Source organism: Diachasma alloeum, unplaced genomic scaffold (genome assembly GCF_001412515.2).
Source record: "Diachasma alloeum isolate Michigan unplaced genomic scaffold, Dall2.0 Dall_scaffold_00210, whole genome shotgun sequence".
Lineage (NCBI taxonomy): Eukaryota > Metazoa > Arthropoda > Insecta > Hymenoptera > Braconidae > Diachasma > Diachasma alloeum.
In genome coordinates this window covers 2530554-2551877 of record NW_021680375.1, presented here as the reverse complement: position 1 = coordinate 2551877, position 21324 = coordinate 2530554, and the positions used below count along the sequence as shown (strand labels likewise).

At 38.1% G+C, this 21324-nt stretch overlaps 1 protein-coding gene across 1 annotated transcript in view; it reads left to right on the top strand.

Annotated features, from left to right (window-relative positions):
• Positions 1–21324, top strand: part of LOC107036662 — an 81701-nt gene that overhangs the window by 34738 nt on the left and 25639 nt on the right. The window contains exons 4-6 of the mRNA XM_015254770.1: positions 8338–8409; positions 14443–14609; positions 14735–14920. Coding sequence (XP_015110256.1) covers positions 8338–8409; positions 14443–14609; positions 14735–14920 — 425 coding nt within the window. The remainder of the gene's footprint in view (positions 1–8337; positions 8410–14442; positions 14610–14734; positions 14921–21324) is intronic.

Sequence of the window (21324 nt, the reverse complement as noted above, 5' to 3'; positions counted from 1 at the left end):
GCAACTCTTTCCGGTTTAAACGGTTTTTCCTTATTTGTAGTGGAAGTCACGTCCTGCCTATTAGGAAAAGGTCTGAGTAAAGTTCCATGGATTTTCGATAATATCGCATATTTTGATGCTATTTTCAAGTAACTAATAGTATATTTGAATAACCCGTAAGTCCTGTCTCTCAGGAGGCGTTTGAATGCGCGTTCTTCTTCGCGCACCTCCTATTTGGTTGAGTCATGGGCCTTGTCACGAGAAGAATGTCATCACAGGATGAAATACTATATTGAGTTACCATCTGAGCTTGGTCGATAAGTTAAGTCCCAAACTTATTAGGGAGTTATTTGTGTAAACCTTCTCTGTAGGTATGATCATTTAGAGATTTAGTCTATGAATAGAAGTGACCTCTTGAGTCCGTCCGTAATACCGACACAGCAACTTGATTCAGGTCGAGTCGGTCTTGATTCAAATCAATCTTAGGACTTGATTTAGGTTGGGCACGACTTAATTCAAGTAGATTTTGCGAGCGACTGAACTCTAGTTAATTCCTCGAATTTTTGTACGTAATACCATACAAGCTTAAAAATTATCAGGTATTTCCCGATAGCTTCGTTGCAAACAAACGAAGGAGTCAAATTTGTCAGATTAAACAAACACAAGTGCGGAGCATAAGTGATTGTTCCTGAAAAACTTAACGAGTTCGGTTGTATGCAGGGGACCTTGAGTAAAATACCTGATTAATTTTTAAGCTCGAGTGGTATTCTGAAGAGAATTTTTCCATCCAAATTTCGACCAATAATACTAGTAGGGATGATCATTATCGGTCACAGATGGGTTTACTACCGATTACTAACTTATGTAGCTCAACCCATTTGTAAGTTATTTGTCCTTGTAAGGTGATAACGATATTCAATTGTCCAAGTCCGCGCTCATCAGCAACCTCAATAAGGGTCAAAATCAAGGATCAGAAATGAAGGTCAAAAATAAGGATCCGAAATAGAGATGCAAATGCGTCACACGACCCATCATATGACGGTCATCTGACCGTCATTTTTTGGTCATTTGACACGGTCTGAAAAATGACAGTGATTTTGCATCTCTAATCAGAAATAAACGTCAGAAATAAGGGTCACGAGGGTCAGAAAGATCACGAATATCAGAAATGCAGGTCAACAAACAAGGTTCAGAAATGAATTTCCGTAATGCGAGTCACAAGGGTTAGAATGAAAGGTCTCAAGGGTCAGGAATAAGGTTCATCAATTAGGACCAGCAATAATGGTCAGAAATAAAATAAAAAAATAAGGATCGGAAATGAGGGTCGGAAATAAAGGTCAGAATTAAGGTTCAGGTATAATAATCGATCGTAAGTCAATCGTCAGAGAATATGAATCTTCGCCTTATCTGGAATATCTAAATGTTATATTTCCAAGAATTGCAAGACAGTGGACTTCAGCACAATCGACGATTATCAAAGTTAAGTAACAGCCAGTAAGGTTCGGAATTGGATGGGTGACCACTGACCGAAAATATGATATTTTGTTCTTTTTCTGCGTGTATAAATTGATTCTCATCATTGGGCATGCTTTCTCATGGCGATTAATGAGTTATTAATAATTGACAAATTGCTAATAATGAATTCGGTGAATAAATAATCAGGTGAGTTTTTGATGGGTTACAATCTATTTGTAATTTCTGAGGTAACTGCGTGACGTTTTGATGAGTTCTTTGTAGGTCGAAACCTATGTAGAACTGGTGGCCATGTCGGTTGCACCTGATCGGTAACTGCTGATAAACTGACGAAATTTCTACTCGGGAATGTTGCTTCTCACGTCTGTGACAAAACCAATCCGGGTCTTCCTGCTGACCCTCTGTAGCGCGGCAGTAGTCAGCGGCGAGCCCGCGGCACTCCTTAAAGTGACTATCGCCGCAATGTGTAATCTCGCATTACAAACTCGCAGCGAGCCGATTGCGTGATTGGATTTCTATAATGACTTGAGACGTTTCTTCTTCAAATCATCCACTTTTCTACTTGCAGCAAACCCGAAATCGGAGGCAGTCACACTACTTGGAATAGGTAGGACATTTGTATAAATGAAGTCGAGAACTAATTGACTCATTACTTTCTTCACGATTGGTGCCCCACATGTCTTGGTACTACTTCTGCCGGAATTATGAACAAATGTCATCAACTCCTCACGTTTAAACGTATGAATAATCCAAGCGATTTTCCTTTATAATAACCTACCTCAAACTTATAAACTTTGCGTGTCAGAATAATTTCTCATCATTTATTTTCAGAAACGATCTGAGATACCTGAAATATAACTATAGAGTCGAAGTGATTACTATGACCTCCTGCGCTTCACGTGCGGACAATTAGTGATGCCAAAGCACAAAGTTTCGTGCCGTTGAAAATCTTGCACCCAATAATTGAACCAATTTGCCATACAGTTCTGTTGGGATTCCACCGTCATAAACACACCTAATTTACCTGAAATTTGCACAAAACAATCCAAGTTAAAGAAGTTAGATTCCGGAATGAACACGCAAAAGCATTCCCTCTCTTTCTTCGCTAGGTTCACTGGCAAAACAATTCTCAGAATTCACACTATTCGTACCTCTTAAAACTATTCCTTTTCATTCGCCTGAATCCAGCTTTGTCTTTCGCGTGGGCAACAATTCGCTGCGGTTCTAACCAAAGACCTCGAGAGAAGCATGTAAAGGGGTCTCCATGTCTCCCAGGAGAGACTATCATGTGAATCGCAAGGAAAAGAAAATGCTAAGGAATAATATACGTAAATGCGTGTACGCTTGTTGTCCCGTACTGTTGCCCTCACTGCTCCTTTTTTCATTTATGTGTATTTGTTCATTCTGATGCCGTTCATGTAAGAAGAGGGTAGAATGAAATTCCACGTTTACCTTCTTTTCCACATAGCTACTGAACGATTTCATTCCATTTTTGCTTCCGGCTGAAAGATTCATAATTAGTAGTAATGCCATAAGAGCTTCAAAATTAACCGGCATTTCCCGATAGGTTTGTTGCAAAGAAATGAGGGAGTCAAATTTTGCACGATGAAAAATCCTGAGCGCTTGCGCGATTAGTTTTGAAGCTCAAAGGGTATTTGTCGGATTATTTTTTCCAATCGGATTTTGGACAACCAGAGGGCAGTAGACAATATCAGGATGCGAATGAAGAAAGATTTGACCAAATTATGTTCATAGAAAAACAGCAATTCCGTAGACTGTCAAATACAAGATTAGATCTGAAATGAGCCGAAAAAATGAAGAGCTACTGTAAAATATTTAAAATTTAGGAGGAAATATCCGAAATAAAACTTTTGGGTAGCCTCAAATACTGCGCTCTGATTGGCCGAAATCCTATTGGAAAAAATAATCGATCAAATTTCAGTTTTGGAAAAATCTGTTGGAAAAGTCTTTCTCATTCTTTATTTTCGGTATGAAAATATTGTTCAATGCAAGAGAAAGCTCGAATTCATTGTACTAGGGGAGGATGGGGCAAAACGGCCCCCCTTCAATCGTCAATATTTTCCGATTCAATAATCCGATTGGGATGAGTTAGAGCTCGTTTTGAAGAATGAAAAATTATCTTCAAAATGAAGTTGAAACTGGGAATTTTCACAATGTCATTCACAAGTTATTGACAATTGAAGGGGGGCCGTTTTGCCCCACCCTCCCCTAATATTGCAGATATTTTTCTGTCAGCAGTGTTTTCAACATTCTCGTCAAAGTATTGAGAGTCCAAAAGGTAGAAAGTATATAATTAGCCTCTCTCTCACGCCTGAAATATATTCATAATCATATTACAGTTCCAGTTCTTCACCGTGTAAATTACTTGTTTTTATGTACTACATATGTTACACGCACAGTGCCTTCCTAAGTTTGAATATCCCGTTGTCTATTCTCATAGTTTTTTCTCATCCTCATTATCACTCGAACGCATCAGCGCGCCACAGAAAGCGTTTTTCACACTTTGAAGAGCGGGCAAAAAAACGTCCATCACTCTGAAACCACAAAATGCTCGTTTTCCCAGTCATTGACATGAGAACCGCTTTTGGTTGGTCAGAGATTTAATGATAACGATAATGTGAAAACGGTTGTTTAAAACCCCGAGAAATTGATACTCATATGGGACATGAATGTTTTTCTATGAAATTAGAGTTGACGGGAAAATTATAAGGAAAAATAAGCTCGCTGCCTTCAACTTAAGAACATTCTCTATCATATTCATATGAGCTGAGCTGCGTACAAGACTCGTAAGTCGCCCGAGGAATCGCAAGTTTGAATTTCTTGCTTGTACAAAAAATTACGTAACAAGCAAAATAGATTAACGAGACAAAATTTGCAGAGTCGAATGCCCACTGTTAGAGATTTTCCGAAATTTCATGGAAAATATGGTAGTAATTCTCATGTGAGGGACATTGAATCCGATTTAGGGGAAAAGTGATTATGAAATTTCAAATTTTAGGTAGAATTCTAGGAAATTGATGAGTTTTCAGTGCAAGTGAGACGGAAATTTCACAACTTGATTTAATTTTTAATGGAACATGTATCAATATGAATTTTCAATTCTTGCCTCAATTTTCCAGATTTTTCCGAATTTCCGCGGAATAATTGAACTGAATTTTCTACCACAATGAAGTATAGACATAAAACTGAACCAAGAATAAAATATCCTAGATTTTTTTCTCTGATTAATTTCCAACTAGATTTCACATTCATAATAACTGCCGGAAAAAAAAGATATAAAAAAGACATACATTTTTTATATAAAAAATTCGGAATTTTCCTTTAATTTTTTATTTTTATATTTTGATCCCAATTTTTTTACTTTAATGTTGCGACACTCATTTTTTAACTTTCACTTTTTCACCCTTACAGACGTTTGGTATATCTTTCATTCAAGTATAAAATATACTAAAATCAAGCATATTTTATTCTTAATTCAAGTTTATGCAGATACTTGATTTCGGTATTAAAAGTACTCAATTCAAGTATATAATGAAATATTTAATTTATCAATTACAAGACTTCCTGAAATTTCAGTGGAAATTGAACATGATAAAAATTTCCAGGATTTGACACAGAAAATTGAGACGACATTTTTAACAATCCATAAAACTCTAAATCGAATGAAAAATAATATGGACTTTGTAAAAATCTTATCGTTAATTCATACGATATACATGGAATCTGCATCGAGCATCATGAGCATTGCGCTTCTTGATGTTTTTATTTTTAAAAAAAGAATACGAAGAATTGCGCAATTATGATTCCATAATGCAATCAAGACACATCTACTTGAAAATATGGATGGGGCCCATCCCAGTCTTTCTATTCCTCGTAACAATCAACTCAAGAGCGGCGCATACGTTTCAGGTGTACACACGCCCCCTCATGGTGAAATGATATACCCACAGTGGGAAGAATATAGGCAAATGCACTTGGATATATTCTCAAGCGGCACTCTAAGAATTTATGAACTCACAATACCCCGAGGTACTCAGGAGCATGTCCCACTACTCTACAATAACAATAAGTGTATAATCTTTCAGCATTGTTGTTCAATCTTATTTTCCCCGCGGTCTTTTTCACAGTGTCTTGCTTCATCTAACTAATTATTGCTTTCGGTATTTCATCATTTCTCAACGTTTTTCGGTTTCTTTTATTTCTGGCATGATTTATGTTCCTCTTGGCGCAAGTATACCAAGTCAACCTCGTTATTATGTACATCCGAACCCTTATTTACAACTCAGTAAATTCTACAATATAGTGGAATAGCGGTGACGTCTATTCTGGGTATCAATATCAATTTCCCCGCTCATATCTGAAATACTCTCCAGAGGATAGAGAATAAAAAATTATTGAGCATCGACATTTCAATTTCGCGTGGAACACCCATAGCTCTTATATTGGAAATTTTCTATCACGGGGGAGACTAAGATCGAATGCATTTCATCCCTCTTATCTCCAAAAGTAATGAGGCTAGAGAATTCAAAGGAATTGATTGTGTTTCGAAGCATGAAAAAGAGATCCATTCAAATCTTCTGAATAAGGCGATTATTCTGGCATCCCTCACGGAAAAAAAATATATGCAAATAATTATACGTGACATATTGCATTTTTTGCCGAAAATATATCTTACATACATGTTAGATATATGTCGAATATATGTGGGTAATATATACGTACTCGCATATATTCAGCATATATCTAATGTATTGCATTTTTCGCCAAAATATATGTACGTATAATTGACATATATTTTACATATATTCCGTTTTCCATACGGGATTCTATTCAACCGATTTGGAAGGGTCCATAATTGAATAATTTTCATGGTCATTCTACCTGTTTCCTACTATTCCTATTCCTACCATTTCGTGATAACAGTTGCAGGGATGGCCAATTCGCAATCAATAAATATTAAATTTTAATTCCTCATGAATAAAATCATAAAAATTGATAATCTCCAGTCACCGATTAATTGAGTAATCGATAATCTCTTCGATTCGATTGTTGATTAAACAAATAATAGAAGGAACAGCAGAGGACGTCTTTCGGCTCGTCATCAGCATGCTGGCCCTATAAACCAAAGCGTCCCAGTAGCGCAGGTTCGAGTCCCGGTGATGAAAGATTTTTTCATCGCCGGAAAACGAACCCAGTGCATGTGGAGTTAGTTATGTGGAGTTAGATATAAGTTAACTTAGAGGCAAGTGCGCGTAGGGAATTAGGCTGGGGTACCGCGTAGGTACTGGGACGGGTAGGTAAAAGACCACAACGGTCATACCATCTGGCACCACCCAATTTTTTTTTTTAGAAGGAACAGCAAAACATAGGGCATATTAATGGAGTAGCAGGCAATAATCACTCCCAGTAATAAATTGAAAGACTAATTTAATCAAAATTCACCCCCAGTACTCATTGATCGAATAATCGAATTGGTTTAACTCTGAATACTGATTGATGGAGTAACTGAAAAATGTCAGAATACAATTACTGATTAATTGGGTAATTCAAAATCATACTATATTATTACTGATTAAACAATTATCGATTAAGCAGAGGAGTACAATTTTCCAATTACATTAATAATCAATAATTAGATCGATAATATTACTGAAAATATCATACTGGTCATCCCTGAAAAGCTGATAATTGATTCAAAAACTTCGATAGATTCCTCTGAGGGGGTGTTGTCTACCGAAGTCATGGCGCTACTCTGTGATGAAATGAATCCGAAATCACCTTGAAATCGTGTGCAATATTTGAAATGATGGAAATAACTGAAATCACGTGATTTCAACTCTGAATTCATTTCTGAAATCACGCTGGTCTTGAAATCATGCTGAAGTCATTTGAAATCCATAAAATCATTTCAAGCGGATGGATAAACGCAGTCATGATAAATTTTGCATAAGAATTTTAATTTTTTTCAAATTCGAGTCAATAATCGTTCATGGCTGCATTGATAGGAAACAATACCCAAGGACAATTTCCCCTCCGCTGATTACTGAGAGTAATTATTTAAAGCACCATGAGAGCATTTTTGATGAAGTTGAAAAGTATTTCTAAAGACAACTGTTCAGACATGAAATAATTAATCTCTGGAATATTCCATGTATCTGTCTTGTAACACAACGTCTGGAAATTAATTTTGAATTGTGGAGTATTAGGAAAAAGAGGTGGAATGGGCCGTTTTTCATTTGTAAAATGTTTTCATTTGTAGATTGGCAAAGTGAAAGCAAGGAAATAGGATGCTATTTCCAGGTCTAATTTCAAGTTTTGAAATAAGAACAATTTCAATTTAAGCGTATTGTGTGATAAAAAGATTTCGAAAACTTAAAACGGTCGTTCTGCCCCGCTCACACTCGTTCATTGAACTTTATTCATTGTGATTTCAATTACTTCTTTGCCTCGGAAATCATAAATTTCAGTTCTTCCTGAAATCATTGAAATCAATCTCGAAATCACTGGGATCAACCCTAAAATCACGTGAAATCGACTTCATTTAGAAAACATGGTGTTAGCCCCTCGGATTCCTCTGAAATTGTTCATATTTCATATTCGTATTTTTTGTGGCTAGTGAGAATTATTTTGTTTCCATTCGTTTGAGCCCTACAATCTAATTTCCTCATGCCATTACCTACTGCATATTGTTTACAAATAATGAGCTCACATAACGCTAGTTTGTTCGTGTACCAAGTATTCTTTATTCTAATTTTCCCAGAGCAGAACTATGTGACGTAATTCAATACTTCAGAACAAAACTTTATCCTCTCTTTTTGTGCTTCGCAAATTTTCTCATATTTCTTCTGTATTTTCTCTTTACAGACAGCTCTCAGCACCGGTTCACAGCAATTACTGGAACCCAGAATGGCCCAGCTAGAGACATTGGAAGCCAAGGTAAGTATAGGAGGCAAAATATAAGTTCATATGAAACAATAAACCAAACATACAGACAGAAAAGAATGGAATAGCACCATTATTGCGACTGCAGTAACTCTTCACGGTTATTCGGTGTGTATTTACCCTAATCAAGTTATATTTACATATTCTCTGCACAAAAAGTGAACACGAGATTGTATACTTTATGTGCATTGTCAATGGAAACTTCCTCTCAGTGATCAGTAATAATGAGAGGAATTCCCATGGAATTGTTTCATAGACACTCTCCTTTGTTGTGAAAAAGTTCTCAACATTTATCCTGAGTTGAATCATCTTCTCGATGAGAGTAAAATGTATTCAATTATAAAATGATAGGTACTCATCTCGTTGATAAACATTTTATAATTGAATACACTGCTGCAATATCCGAATCAAAACTCGAAAACTCCATCGATTAGCACAGTTGAAGTGTTTATCAATTATCTTCATACAAAGTTTTAGAGATATTCCCGTTTTTTCGTTTTTTCATTAAAACAAAGTTTGTAATCACTCTAGCCTGTGCCAAAATCAAGATATCAACTTGAATTTTCACCAAAAAATATGTATATCTGTTCATACCAAGTATGCGAAACGTTGAAATTTTTCTAGCACCCATGAAGGGGGCAGTAAATACCCGAAATTTTTGCTGCTAGTTACTGTTGTAAAGCTATAAACTTTTGTAATATTTTCGACCATTCGGAAGCCCGCCCTCAATGTATCGATGACGAAAAGAAATAAGACATCTCTCAGTAACACACTCACTGTCATATAGTGCGCTGTTATATGCTCACTGTCTCCTGCTTGTTTAATCCAAAAATGGACGTGCTAGAAAGATTTTCCAAAAGAAATTTAAAATCAGCATCAAAATATGTGTAAGATGGGGTCAGTTTCGTTTTCGAAGTCAAATACGTCCGATTTTTGTCGAACCGTGTTATAACAGTACATTATGTCATGAGACGGTAAAAGTATTATCTGGTGAATGTGACTTTATAATCCGAGCCGAAGGCGAAGTATGTCGTCAAATATTTTGAAGATATTACCTATTGTTTATCATATGAGTCAGATAATTCTTTTATCTTCGTGTGACATAAATATTTCATGTCATTGGGCCCAAAAACCGCGAAGTAACCGAGCGAAGCGAGGTTACAGCCGCGGTTGCTCGGGCTTAGTGACATAAATATTCTTTGCAAACTGTCAACTGCAATATTGGTCAGTGACCAACAAAAGAACGCTTTCAATGAATTCACAAGTTTACAAATTGTATTGCATCTTTGTTTCACGATCTGGGGAATCAAAATTACTATCTATCTCATTAAACCATCAGCGAAATCAATTTGCCGCCAATCTCCAAAATTTTTTGGAAATGAATCTCTAGAGGAATGTGATCTTCACGCAAATATAATCATCATTTGTGAAAGGATGTAACACGTTGTAGGGTCATCTCCGATACTGGAAACGAGTGGTTTCGGGTCCGATAGTTTACCCCGAGGCTGTCCAACCGGGTGATTTATATGCAGATGCGCCTGAGCACACCGTATCGTTTCGGCTCTTGGTTTCGCCATTAAAACTGCCCTATACGCGTGCAGTCTTACAATGGCGTAGAACGACCATTCTTCGACGCTGGTCACTGCATTATTTAAACGATATTTCACCTTTTCTGCTTTACTATTCTACTTCTTCAGATATTTACAGCGAAACTCACGATTCAGTTCAGTTAGTAGTCGATCAGATATTTTCTGCACTCATTACTCTAATCGATAAAAATATGAGAACTTATCGAAAATCTGAGAAAATGGGGAAAGAAAATGTTTTTGAATGTATAAATATTATCAATTATCGAGACAATAATTAGGCGAAAATGTCAAGTCGAAAATATACACAGAGAGTTCGCAATGGTTCAACAAAATTATCCACTTCGATCTCTCCATTTTTGGGTGCACGCCCTTGGTTCGAAGGAGAATTTCCAGACAGACGCGATTTGCCCAGTGAGATTGCGGATACAGGAGTCAGTAACCTTTTGTGCCCACTTTCGTCTGCCGCGGACCTACCATTCTTTTTTTCGGTCTCCATCCCGTCAAAACCAGCGGACGGTCATAAACATCTCGAACATTCTTCAACAATTCTGCAATTATATGATTTACGACTTTATTGCGCTGTTAGGCCGACCTAAGTAAAATGTTATGGTCTCATTTCTATCATTTCCTATGAAGTTCTACATTTTTGTACCTGTTTCGATTCATGAAACAAGTTTTTACATTTTTTTGAATTACTTTTTATTTTAACTGAATGGCCTTGACCTTTCCGGTATCACTCGTTCTTTATATCCACATTTTCTAGCGTCTAATAATACTGAAAGTGTAGGAAATTTTCACCAGTACAACGTACACAACCCCTTCCGGGTCTCTTTTTTAGTACGCGACTCTTTCATTTCACACTTCTCTTTGTTCATCTTTCTTTTTTACACATTACCATCTCCCACCCGTTCACACTCTGGTTTTCAAGAATTTTTCAATCTTCAAACACCTAGTTAACAAAAGAAATGAAAATATTGAGCAAAAAAAACACTCAACGATGGTGAAAAGAAACAGCAAAAAGATACCGCCTTACACTTCTCATCCGGATTCTGCTGGTAAGTTCAGGAGTAAGAGATTCACTAGCCGTTTGACCCGTCCGTATATGCGTGTACTTGAACAATTTTTACCCCTTTCTCTCATAATAAAACGAAGGAGTCTATCTCCTCTATTACAGCTGTATAGTCTTCTCGCTAATGACTTCCGCTGATACTCAGGGATTCTTCAGAAAATGCAATCCAAGAGTTTCTCGTTGGTAAAAAAAAGTTGATGGTTGACATTAGACGAAAAAGACCACCCGCTACTTTGATACTTACGGTTTTACCGGTACTTTATCCCTTTCTCTTGAGTTAACCTCAACTCCCAAGTTTTTTCCAGCAACGTTCTCTGCAAAATCCTATTTATCGCCATTGGAAGAAAAAAAATGCGAAACGCTAAGAAAAATCTTCCCCTCATGATCACAAAGTTATTCTCGAAGACATCGTCTCCCCTTGTCCGTTGATGTCTGATCGCCATAAATTCTAGTATCTCACCGATAACTTTCCCATGAATTCTTGGAGTGTCAAGGCGAGAAAACGGAAAGAGAAAGAAAAGGAAATACCATAAAGAAATAAGAAAAAGCATGTGTGACTACACAACTATTATCTTACTCATGTTCCAAGAAGAAAATGAATGTGCCTGATGGTGATGGTGGCGGTGCCCCCGGTCCGGATGTTAAGGGAAACCTTTTCCCCCCTTTCCCCTCCTCGCTGTTATCCATCCAGTACTGTTGCGGTCACTGCGCTCCTTATATACCATTGGAGTTGTATTCCCACCTTCAATTTCGCTTTCACGCCTCATCCTTTTCATCCACCACACAACCCACATCAAAAACCACTCCCCGCTGTGCAGAATTACTCATTTGGCTTACCTATGGTAGAACTTCAAAGATTCATGTTTTTTCTTAGGATTGGATAAGAGGATGCAAGAAGTTCTATAGTTTATGATGGTTATTATTAACAATCTTTTTTTCGGGCGAATCAGTTTTCTATGAGAATACCTGAATTTACAGGAAACTATGACATACGAAATCGTCACGATTAGGGGAGGCTGTACCACTGAGCAGCCAATACCGCTCACCGAATTTTCTCCACAACCGCTTACTTTTCCCACACTGTTTCTTACTCAATCTGATAACTCTATATCAGTATACAATTCTTTTGAAAATTTTCGTTTTGTCACCCCTTTAAATTACAAAACTAGCATCCCAGAATTTTCAGGACCTTACAATGTAATTTTTCTGGACTAGCACATGTTTTTTCACTATGATAGCATTATCATCACAGAAAATTATAAATGACTTTGTAATTCTTTTTCACATTATTTGACATCGAAGTTTACTTTTTTTCATCTTTTAATTAATAATCTCTCTACCCCCATGGTCATACCCGCATAGCTACATAGGAGAGGGGGAGCGAGCGAAGCGAGCGGTGGGGGGACGAAGCCCCTCCCAGGTTTGGCGAGCGAAGCGAACAGGGGGCGTAGCCCCCTAGTAAAAAAGTAAGAGAGAAAATTCAGGGGATGGAAAAATTCAGGCGACGTTTAATATAAGGGTCAGGAATGAGGATCAGGGATAAAGGTCAGACATAAGGGTCAACAACAAGGGTCAGCGACAAGGTTCAGATATAAGGGTCAGGAACAAGGATTATGGGGATATAAGGGTCAGAAATGTCATGGGGATGTAAGGTTCATAAGGGTTATGGGGATATTAAGGGTCCCTTGGGATATTAATGGGTCAAAACAAGGGTCACGCTAAGGGTCATAAGGGTTATAAGGGTCAAAATGATGGTCACAATAAAAAAGTAGTGTTGCCTAACGCTAAAAAATTTTTAGGGTTCATAAGGGTCACGAGGGTCACAAGGGTCATGGGGTTTCTAAGGGTCATAAGTGTCATGGGGTTGCTAAGGGTCATAAGGGTTATAGGGTTGCTAAGGGTAGTAAGGGTTATGGGGATATAAGGGTCAAAATAATGGTCACAATAAAAAAAGTAGTGTTGCCTAACGCTAAAAAATTTTCAGGGTTCATAAGGGTCACGAGGGTCACAAGGGTCATGGGGTTGCTAAGAGTCATAAGGGTCATGGGGTTGCTAAGGGTCATAAGGGTTATAGGATTGCTAAGGGTCATAAGGGTTATGGGGATATAAGGGTCATAAATGTCATGCGGATGTAAGGGTCATAAGGGTTATGTCTAATATAAATGGAGTTTTAAAATATATATGAATGGATGGAAAATATTAAGTGGTTGTCCCTTCCCTTTAGGGGGGGGGGGAGAAATACATGCAGAAACAGAAATTTTGAGTGGTTTCAGAGGATTATTCTATTTGATGGCTAATGAATGTATTTCACAATAGAATTTTAACAATGAAAATATTGAACAAACCCCCATGGTCATACCCGCATAGGCACACAGGAGGAGGGGGGGGCGAGCGAAACCAGGGGGGGGGGGCGAAGCCCCCTCGCGGGTTGGCGAGCGAAGCGAGCAGGGGGCGTAGCTTCCTAGTTAGAGAATGTTTTCTGAAATTCGGGCAATGTCACCAATACCGCTCGGCCAGTGTGACCAATATCGCTCGTTTTGAGGCCAATGCCGCTCAGTGCCTGGACAGCTTACGTAATTGTTTGTGGCCGGAAAAACTCATGCAAATACAACATAATTAGTGATTCCTCTGATGAAAATCTATTTTAAGAGATATTTTTGGACCACGAAAGAAGAATTTGAAAATGAAAAATATAAAATGGCTATATAAAATGGCTCTGACATTTTATATAAGCCGTCCGTTCACTGTTTGAGAAGTTCGCTGACTCATTCGGATGGTTATAACGAATACATATTCAAATGTATAACTTGTTCTAAACAAGATTAAAATGTTCAAACGAAATAGAGCCGAAATATTTTACTATTATTCCTTCAAAAAAAAACATGGAATAATGATTGAAGTGCCATTCCCACAATTTCACAATATCATTTTGGTCTTATGCATTTCAATTTATCAAATAAAATCTGAATTCCAATCATTTCATTGAATCATCCAACTTCGGAGATTTTCTTATTTTTATAGCTATTGACTACAGGTTAGGTACTGAGCGATATACAAATCAGACTGACCGGTATTATATTCATTTTTTTGATAATTTATCAGAACTGAAACAAGAATTGAGGATACAAAACTTGTAAATATCTAGATGAATAATCAAAGAATACTATGCGACTATAATTTTTATCCGAAGTGTGATTATTCCTTAGGTGAGCAGTACAGGCATCCCTTCGCCTACTGTTGAACGCCGAATATACTAAATTAGAATATGAAGAATGAAAAAAAATGTATAGATCCATGAAATGACAACACAAATGTAATGAATCTAACTATTTTTAATTACATAAAGTGCGTCACTTTATTTGATTGAAGATGGCAAGCATAGAAGTATCATTATCAACATCTCCAAGGCGAAAAAAAGGGGGAAGTATATCCGGGGGAATAACCTCTCCCCAGGTCGGTCACAGAAACAAGGATCAGTATAAAGAGGTCGACGCTCTGCGGATCGCTCTTCGGGACAAAGAAAACATCATCCAAACGTGAGCATGCACTGCATTTTTCTCGAACTGTATACATTATTTCATCGTTACCAATCCAATGGTTGCCACTCATCTAACTAAGCAAATCCTCCGATATTGGTTTAACGTTGAAGATTTTTTTACAGCCTCAAGGGTCAATTATGCAATACGCTGAGTAATCGTCTGGCCTTGCGGAATGGGGCACCACCACTTACAGAAGCTGATAGAAAAGCCACTGAAGAGAGACTCCAGAGATTACGACGTGATACTGATAACAAGCGACTGGCTATAAAAAATCTAAAGCTGGCGTTGGAACGTTTGGATATCACTGAGTGAGTTCATTATCATAATTGAATGGATGGATTATGCAATCTACAAATTTTAAATTTTTATCGATCAAAGATATAGACCATATGGGGCTGGCAACATATGGCAAGAAAATTTTATCTTGGGAGTTTTGTTTGTGTTTTTTTGCTTCCAAATGGAAGCATTGTAATCGTGCTGTTTTCACATTCTCTAATTTTGATTGGAAATTATGTAGAATGGTCTGAAACGTAAAAATACGAAGTTTGGCGACCATGTCTGTCGGTGTCAATGTCCATTGCCACCTTTCCAGTGGTCAATTTTTGGAAAATCGAGTAATTAATTGGCTAAACTTATTCCAAAAAATCTGAAATTTTGTCAGATTATAGACCTTAATAAGGACTAACTCTGTGCAAAAGTTCAGCCCAATCGATCAAATAGTTTTTGAGAAAAAGCTATTCGTTTTTAAATCGTTTTTCACTAATATCTTCGAAGCTAGTCGACCGGTTTTCAATTTTTTTTTTAAATATTCGTTTCGATGCCTTCTCTCCAAATCAATCAAAATATATATACCCGTTCATACAAAGTTTTCGAGAAATTTCCGTTTTTCTGTTTTTTCATAAAAATCCTTGTAATCACTCTAGCTTGTACAAAAATTGAGATATCAACTTGAAATTTGGAAAGAATCTTCCTATCATGGTAATAATGCTTCCTATTGAAAATGAGCTCAATCGCATGAGTAGTTTCCGAGATATTTGACTTTCTCTGAAAACCTTTTATGTGCAATATCTTAAAAACTACGCAACCGATTTCAATTTTTTTTTTTCAAAATATTTGCTTCGATGCCTTCTATCCGAGTGCTTTCTATCCCATTCGGAAGCTTACTACCAATGGAATTCGTAGAAATGAAAGAAAGAAAAAGAGTTATAACACATAAAGTAACGGTCAGATGGCTTCGGCCAAAAAGGCTCGAACCCCTGCTTGTTTATAATTTTGGAAGGAATCTCTTCTAAGATCAACATAACGATAAGACAGTCTAATAAAGATACGAATCCTCATAACCGCCCGAATTTTCATTCTGGATGATGCTTCTCTATCGAAATAGAAAATAACTCTTTATTTCAATGAAAACGATGCAACTTCAATTCCAATTAAACTTTGGGGAGGACGAACTTGCTTTTCTTTTTCATTTGTTTCATGGCTCCCTCTGAACTGCTAAGTAGTAATTATACGGGCGACTGATCAAGGCTTATTGACTGGTTAGAACTTAGTAGTCATCAGACGGAATTGGAATTGAAACCGTTCCATGTAAATTGAATGCCTAACCCAACAAACTCGACCAAGGTCTGTTTGTTTCGCACACTTGAAGTGCTTCGGATGAGTCAGGTTTACAACTTACGTAAATTTTGTTTGATTAGGCTTGCGCAGTTTTGGTTGTTGTCTAGATTAAAAAACTATTCATTTACAATTTATTAGGTGTGTGACCTAATTTCTACAGATGTTTTCTTCGAGCTTGAAATTATATTTAAAATAGAAATATATTCGTGGTCTTTTCTGGTTTTGAAAGGATCGGACAAAAGGTTTTAGAACACGGAACGACAAGTCTATGTAAGTTACATAACCTTTCAGAACAGCAGAGTTTACGATGGCAACTGATAAACAGCACGGTCGGCACTGCATTTTATACGAATTCCAACAAGAAAAAAATGCTTTTGAAGCACGGGAATCAATGTGTAGTATTCTTGGTGCCGACGTTGTATCTTATGAAACGTGTAATTATTGGTACAAACGTTTTAGAAGTGGTGATTTCGATCTGAATGACCAGCCGCGTCCTGGATGAAGACTCAACGCAAACGCAACAAGAGCTTGCAGCTCAGTTAAGAGTCACCCGAACAGCCATTTCTAAGCGTTTGCATCAAATGGGAAAAATCCAAAAACTTGGCAGGTGGGTCCCACATGGGTCGACCGTACACAACCTAGGTCAACGTATGAACACGGGCCTTTCACTGCTTGCCCGGCAACAAAGAAAAGCACTTTTTTAGGAGAATTGTGACGGGTGATGAAAAGTGTATTTTTTACGAGAATCCCAAACGTAAAAAGTCGTGGGTAGATCCCGGAAAATCCAGTACATCGACACCGAAATAGAACATCCACTTAAAGAAGATTCTCCTGTGTATCTGGTGGGACATGAAGGGTGTGCTTTATTGCGAACTCCTGGAAACAGGTCAGACGGTGACTGCGGAACGCTACAGCCAACAACTGAACAAACTGAGCGAAGAACTTGATCGGAAAAGGCCATTTACTGGACAAGGAAGCAGAGAAGTCATACTGCTGCATGACAATGCTCGACCTCACGTTGCTCGCGCGACTCAGACGACCCTCTTAAGGCCATCATACACGAGCGAACGGCAGACGAACGGTGCACGCGAACATAGTGAAATCGAGCCACCGACGAACGAAGTTCACCCATGTGTGGGGCCCACGAACCATGTTCGTCGTTCGCCGTTTGTCGTTCGTCGTGCGCCGTTCGTCGTTGTCAAGACGGCTTGAAAACGGCCGTTCGTGGCGAACCAAGTTCGTTGGAAGTTCGTCCGTGTGTGGGGATCACGGACGTCGTTCGTGAACCAAATGGTCTAATTAATTAATTATTTCGGGTTATAATAATGCAACGGTCCTAGAAAAGCGGATGGATCGGTAGGGAACGAACCCTCCCACATGGAGACAAAATTTTGATAGAAATTACCATGAAAATGGCGTAAAAATTACGTTTATACTTTAATATACTGAAATAAGAGTAAATTTTCCAATATTAACTCACAACGTTGTTTCTCCGCAAAATTTCCCAAATATCACGCATTCGGTAAAAATTATGTTAAAATCCAGCGAAATTCATAAAATTGGGAGAAACTTGTTCTGCTATCACCAATATCAACAGAAATGGTTTTGGGTCAATACCTGAAGGGACAGGAGGCCCATGCCGATACGTCATCACTGTGGAAGTAAATAGGGAGGGGCAAAATCGCAAAGTGATTCATAGCAGTTAACAATTCTTCCCGTATTATTTTGGTATAAATTCTCAAGGAAAAAAAAATTAAGTAAAAGATAAATACACTGAAAAATTGAGTTTTGCCCTACCTTCACATTTAATGAAACAGTAAAAAAAAACGGAAGAATAATTGAAAAATGAAAAACGCAGCTATATTGACGTATCAATATCACGGCATTCGGTTCGTCCCGTGTGTGGAGTTTCGAGACGAGAGACCGTTTTACATGCTGTGTTTATGATTAAAGGCCATCATACACGAGCGAACTGCAGACGAACGGTGCGCGCGAACAGGGTTTGTCTGCGAACGGTCTCTCGTCTCGAAACTCCACACACGGGACGAACCGAATGCCGTGATATTGATACGTCAATATAGCTGCGTTTTTCATTTTTCAATTATTCTTCCGTTTTTTTTTACTGTTTCATTAAATGTGAAGGTAGGGCAAAACTCAATTTTTCAGTGTATTTATCTTTTACTTAATTTTTTTTTCCTTGAGAATTTATACCAAAATAATACGGGAAGAATTGTTAACTGCTATGAATCACTTTGCGATTTTGCCCCTCCCTATTTACTTCCACAGTGATGACGTATCGGCATGGGCCTCCTGTCCCTTCAGGTATTGACCCAAAACCATTTCTGTTGATATTGGTGACTCATTGATGACATTTTTGAATGTGGAGATGGATATGCAATGGATACGCCGTTAGACCCTTTTTTCATTCGTTTTATGGTGGGGCAATAAAATATAGCCCCCTGTCTCCAACACCTACATGTATGGTGGAAGTATATTTTCACACGAAAAAAAAAATCAGGGAGAAATTCATTCCAAGGTACAGCCAATTACGAAAATTCAAGAAAAACTGCGGGGCCGAAGACGAATTTTTCCTCCCAATTTTATGAATTTCGCTGGATTTTAACATAATTTTTACCGAATGCGTGATATTTGGGAAATTTTGCGGAGAAACAACGTTGTGAGTTAATATTGGAAAATTTACTCTTATTTCAGTATATTAAAGTATAAACGTAATTTTTACGCCATTTTCATGGTAATTTCTATCAAAATTTTGTCTCCATGTGGGAGGGTTCGTTCCCTACCGATCCATCCGCTTTTCTAGGACCGTTGCATTATTATAACCCGAAATATTTAATTAATTAGACCATTTGGTTCACGAACGACGTTCGTGATCCCCACACACGGACGAACTTCCAACGAACTTGGTTCGCCACGAACGGCCGTTTTCAAGCCTTCTTGAAAACGACGAACGGCGCACGACAAACGACGAACGGCGAACGACGAACATGGTTCGTGGGCCCCACACACGGGCGAACTTCGTTCGTCGGTGGCTCGATTTCACTATGTTCGCGCGCACCGTTCGTCTGCCGTTCGCTCGTGTATGATGGGCTTTAAACTTGGGATGGGAAGTTCTCCCGCACGCGGCATATTCACCAGACTTGGCCCTATCCGACTATCACTTTTTCCGGTCCATGCAACATGCCTTAGTGGATAAACAGTTTAAAACGCTGGACGATATGCGTAAATTCGTCGATGACTTTATCGCCTCGAAACCTGCAAGTTTCTTTCGCGACGGCATTCGAATGTTACCTGAGAGATGACGCAAGGTCATCGAAAACGATGGACAATATTTCCAAGATTAAGTTCGTTGTTCTCTATTTTTTTATATTAAATAAATTTACTGAAAAATCTGTAAAAATTAAGTCACGCTCTTAATAATATGATTTCAAATGAATCAATAAGAACATCATTTTGAATACTAACCTGTTAATTGAATTTCTGTGTTTAAAAATTCTATTTAGCAGTTTTAATATTCAAAGAACTACTAAAAATTCTATTGATTAACAACAAGTAAAGAAAAACTTTCCAATCAGTGAGAATGAGTGGTAAAAGACTTGAAAGAAGTAAAATAACAAAGAACGGATGTCTTTACTACTGCTACAATTTTGGTTGTCACATCTATACTCAAAAAGACAGCGCACGTTGTACTCTTAAATTGTCCGGAGTAATTGACGCGATAGTCGAGTTTATTCTATGTTAACCCTTCCCCGAGGTGTTACCTCATCTACCAATTTGTAAGAGATGAAGCTATGATTTTAGGCTGGATTGGGGGGAAGTGATCTAACGAGGGTGAAAATTAAGAAACACGTGAATTACAAAACCCACTGACGGTGTACTTTATTTGCGGCGTAAGCCACGCGTCTTGAAATATTAAAGGTACACTGTTTGTTGAATGTCTCGAATTAATTGATGACTGTCTTTACAATTCACTGGATAATCCCTCTATATTGAATAATTAAATCAAAATTGATTGACACTGACTCAAAATTAACTAATATTTGAGTTTCATGGAGACGCTACAACGAGCGATCGACTCGATATCTCTCACTGAGGTGTAATTCCCTGATGTTGGCCCTTCCCTAGGTCTTCTCCTTGGTACGGCCAGCCTTTCTCCGGTATGGCTGCTAACAACGAGGGACCCGAAAGTAACAAAATAAAAAGTCTAAAGAACGTGATTGCAATAATTAACCGCAATTCACTTAGACTCATTGTATAATTGATGAATAAAATGTTGATAAAATATTTCACAATATTAGAGTCTACAACAATAAGTATTGCAATTGATAATAATTTGATATTAAACGGATATTTGGTTAAAAATGCGAGATCAGAACTTAGCGTTGTGCCTCGATACTTTCTTTTTGGAATCTTCATTGGTACTAACTTATTATATTTTTAAAATTCCACTCTTCAGGTACAGTGTTGAGAATGAGGGTAAACGTTGGGTCCTTAATGGAGGCCCGGAGAGACAAAAAAAAGGAGAGGGTCAGAACGGACTCGCGGGATAATTTTGACTTTCGTTTCCCACGTACGAAATGCCAGTGTTGGAGAAACGGGCCAAGCCTGGCACAAGCCTGGGCTTGCCAAGCCTGGGCGCCCAGGCTTGAACCGAGGTTCGGCCATCCCTGGGCACCAGGGCTTGAGTCTCGGGAGCAGGGCGGGTAACCGAGGCTTGGTTGACAGATCTGGCCCAGCCTTGGCCGGACATTGGCATGCCGGAGCTCGATAACCAAGCCTCAGCCAGCGGTGGCCCGGAGCTTGGTCATTGGGCTTCAGCCGTTGGTGTAACTGTAAGGGTCAAGTCGTAAGGGTGAGATGATGAGAATGGAATCATAGGGGTGGAATCATAAGGGTAAAATCTGAAGAGTAAAATTGTAAGGGTCAAATCGCAATAATGGAAAGGGACGAAAAAATCATAAGACTGACATTCTGAGGGTTGAATGGTAAGGGTGGAAACTTGAGAGTAAAATCTTAAGGGTGTAATCGTAAAAAAAATGGTGACATTGTAGGTGTTGAAGTCACATGTTACTCGCTA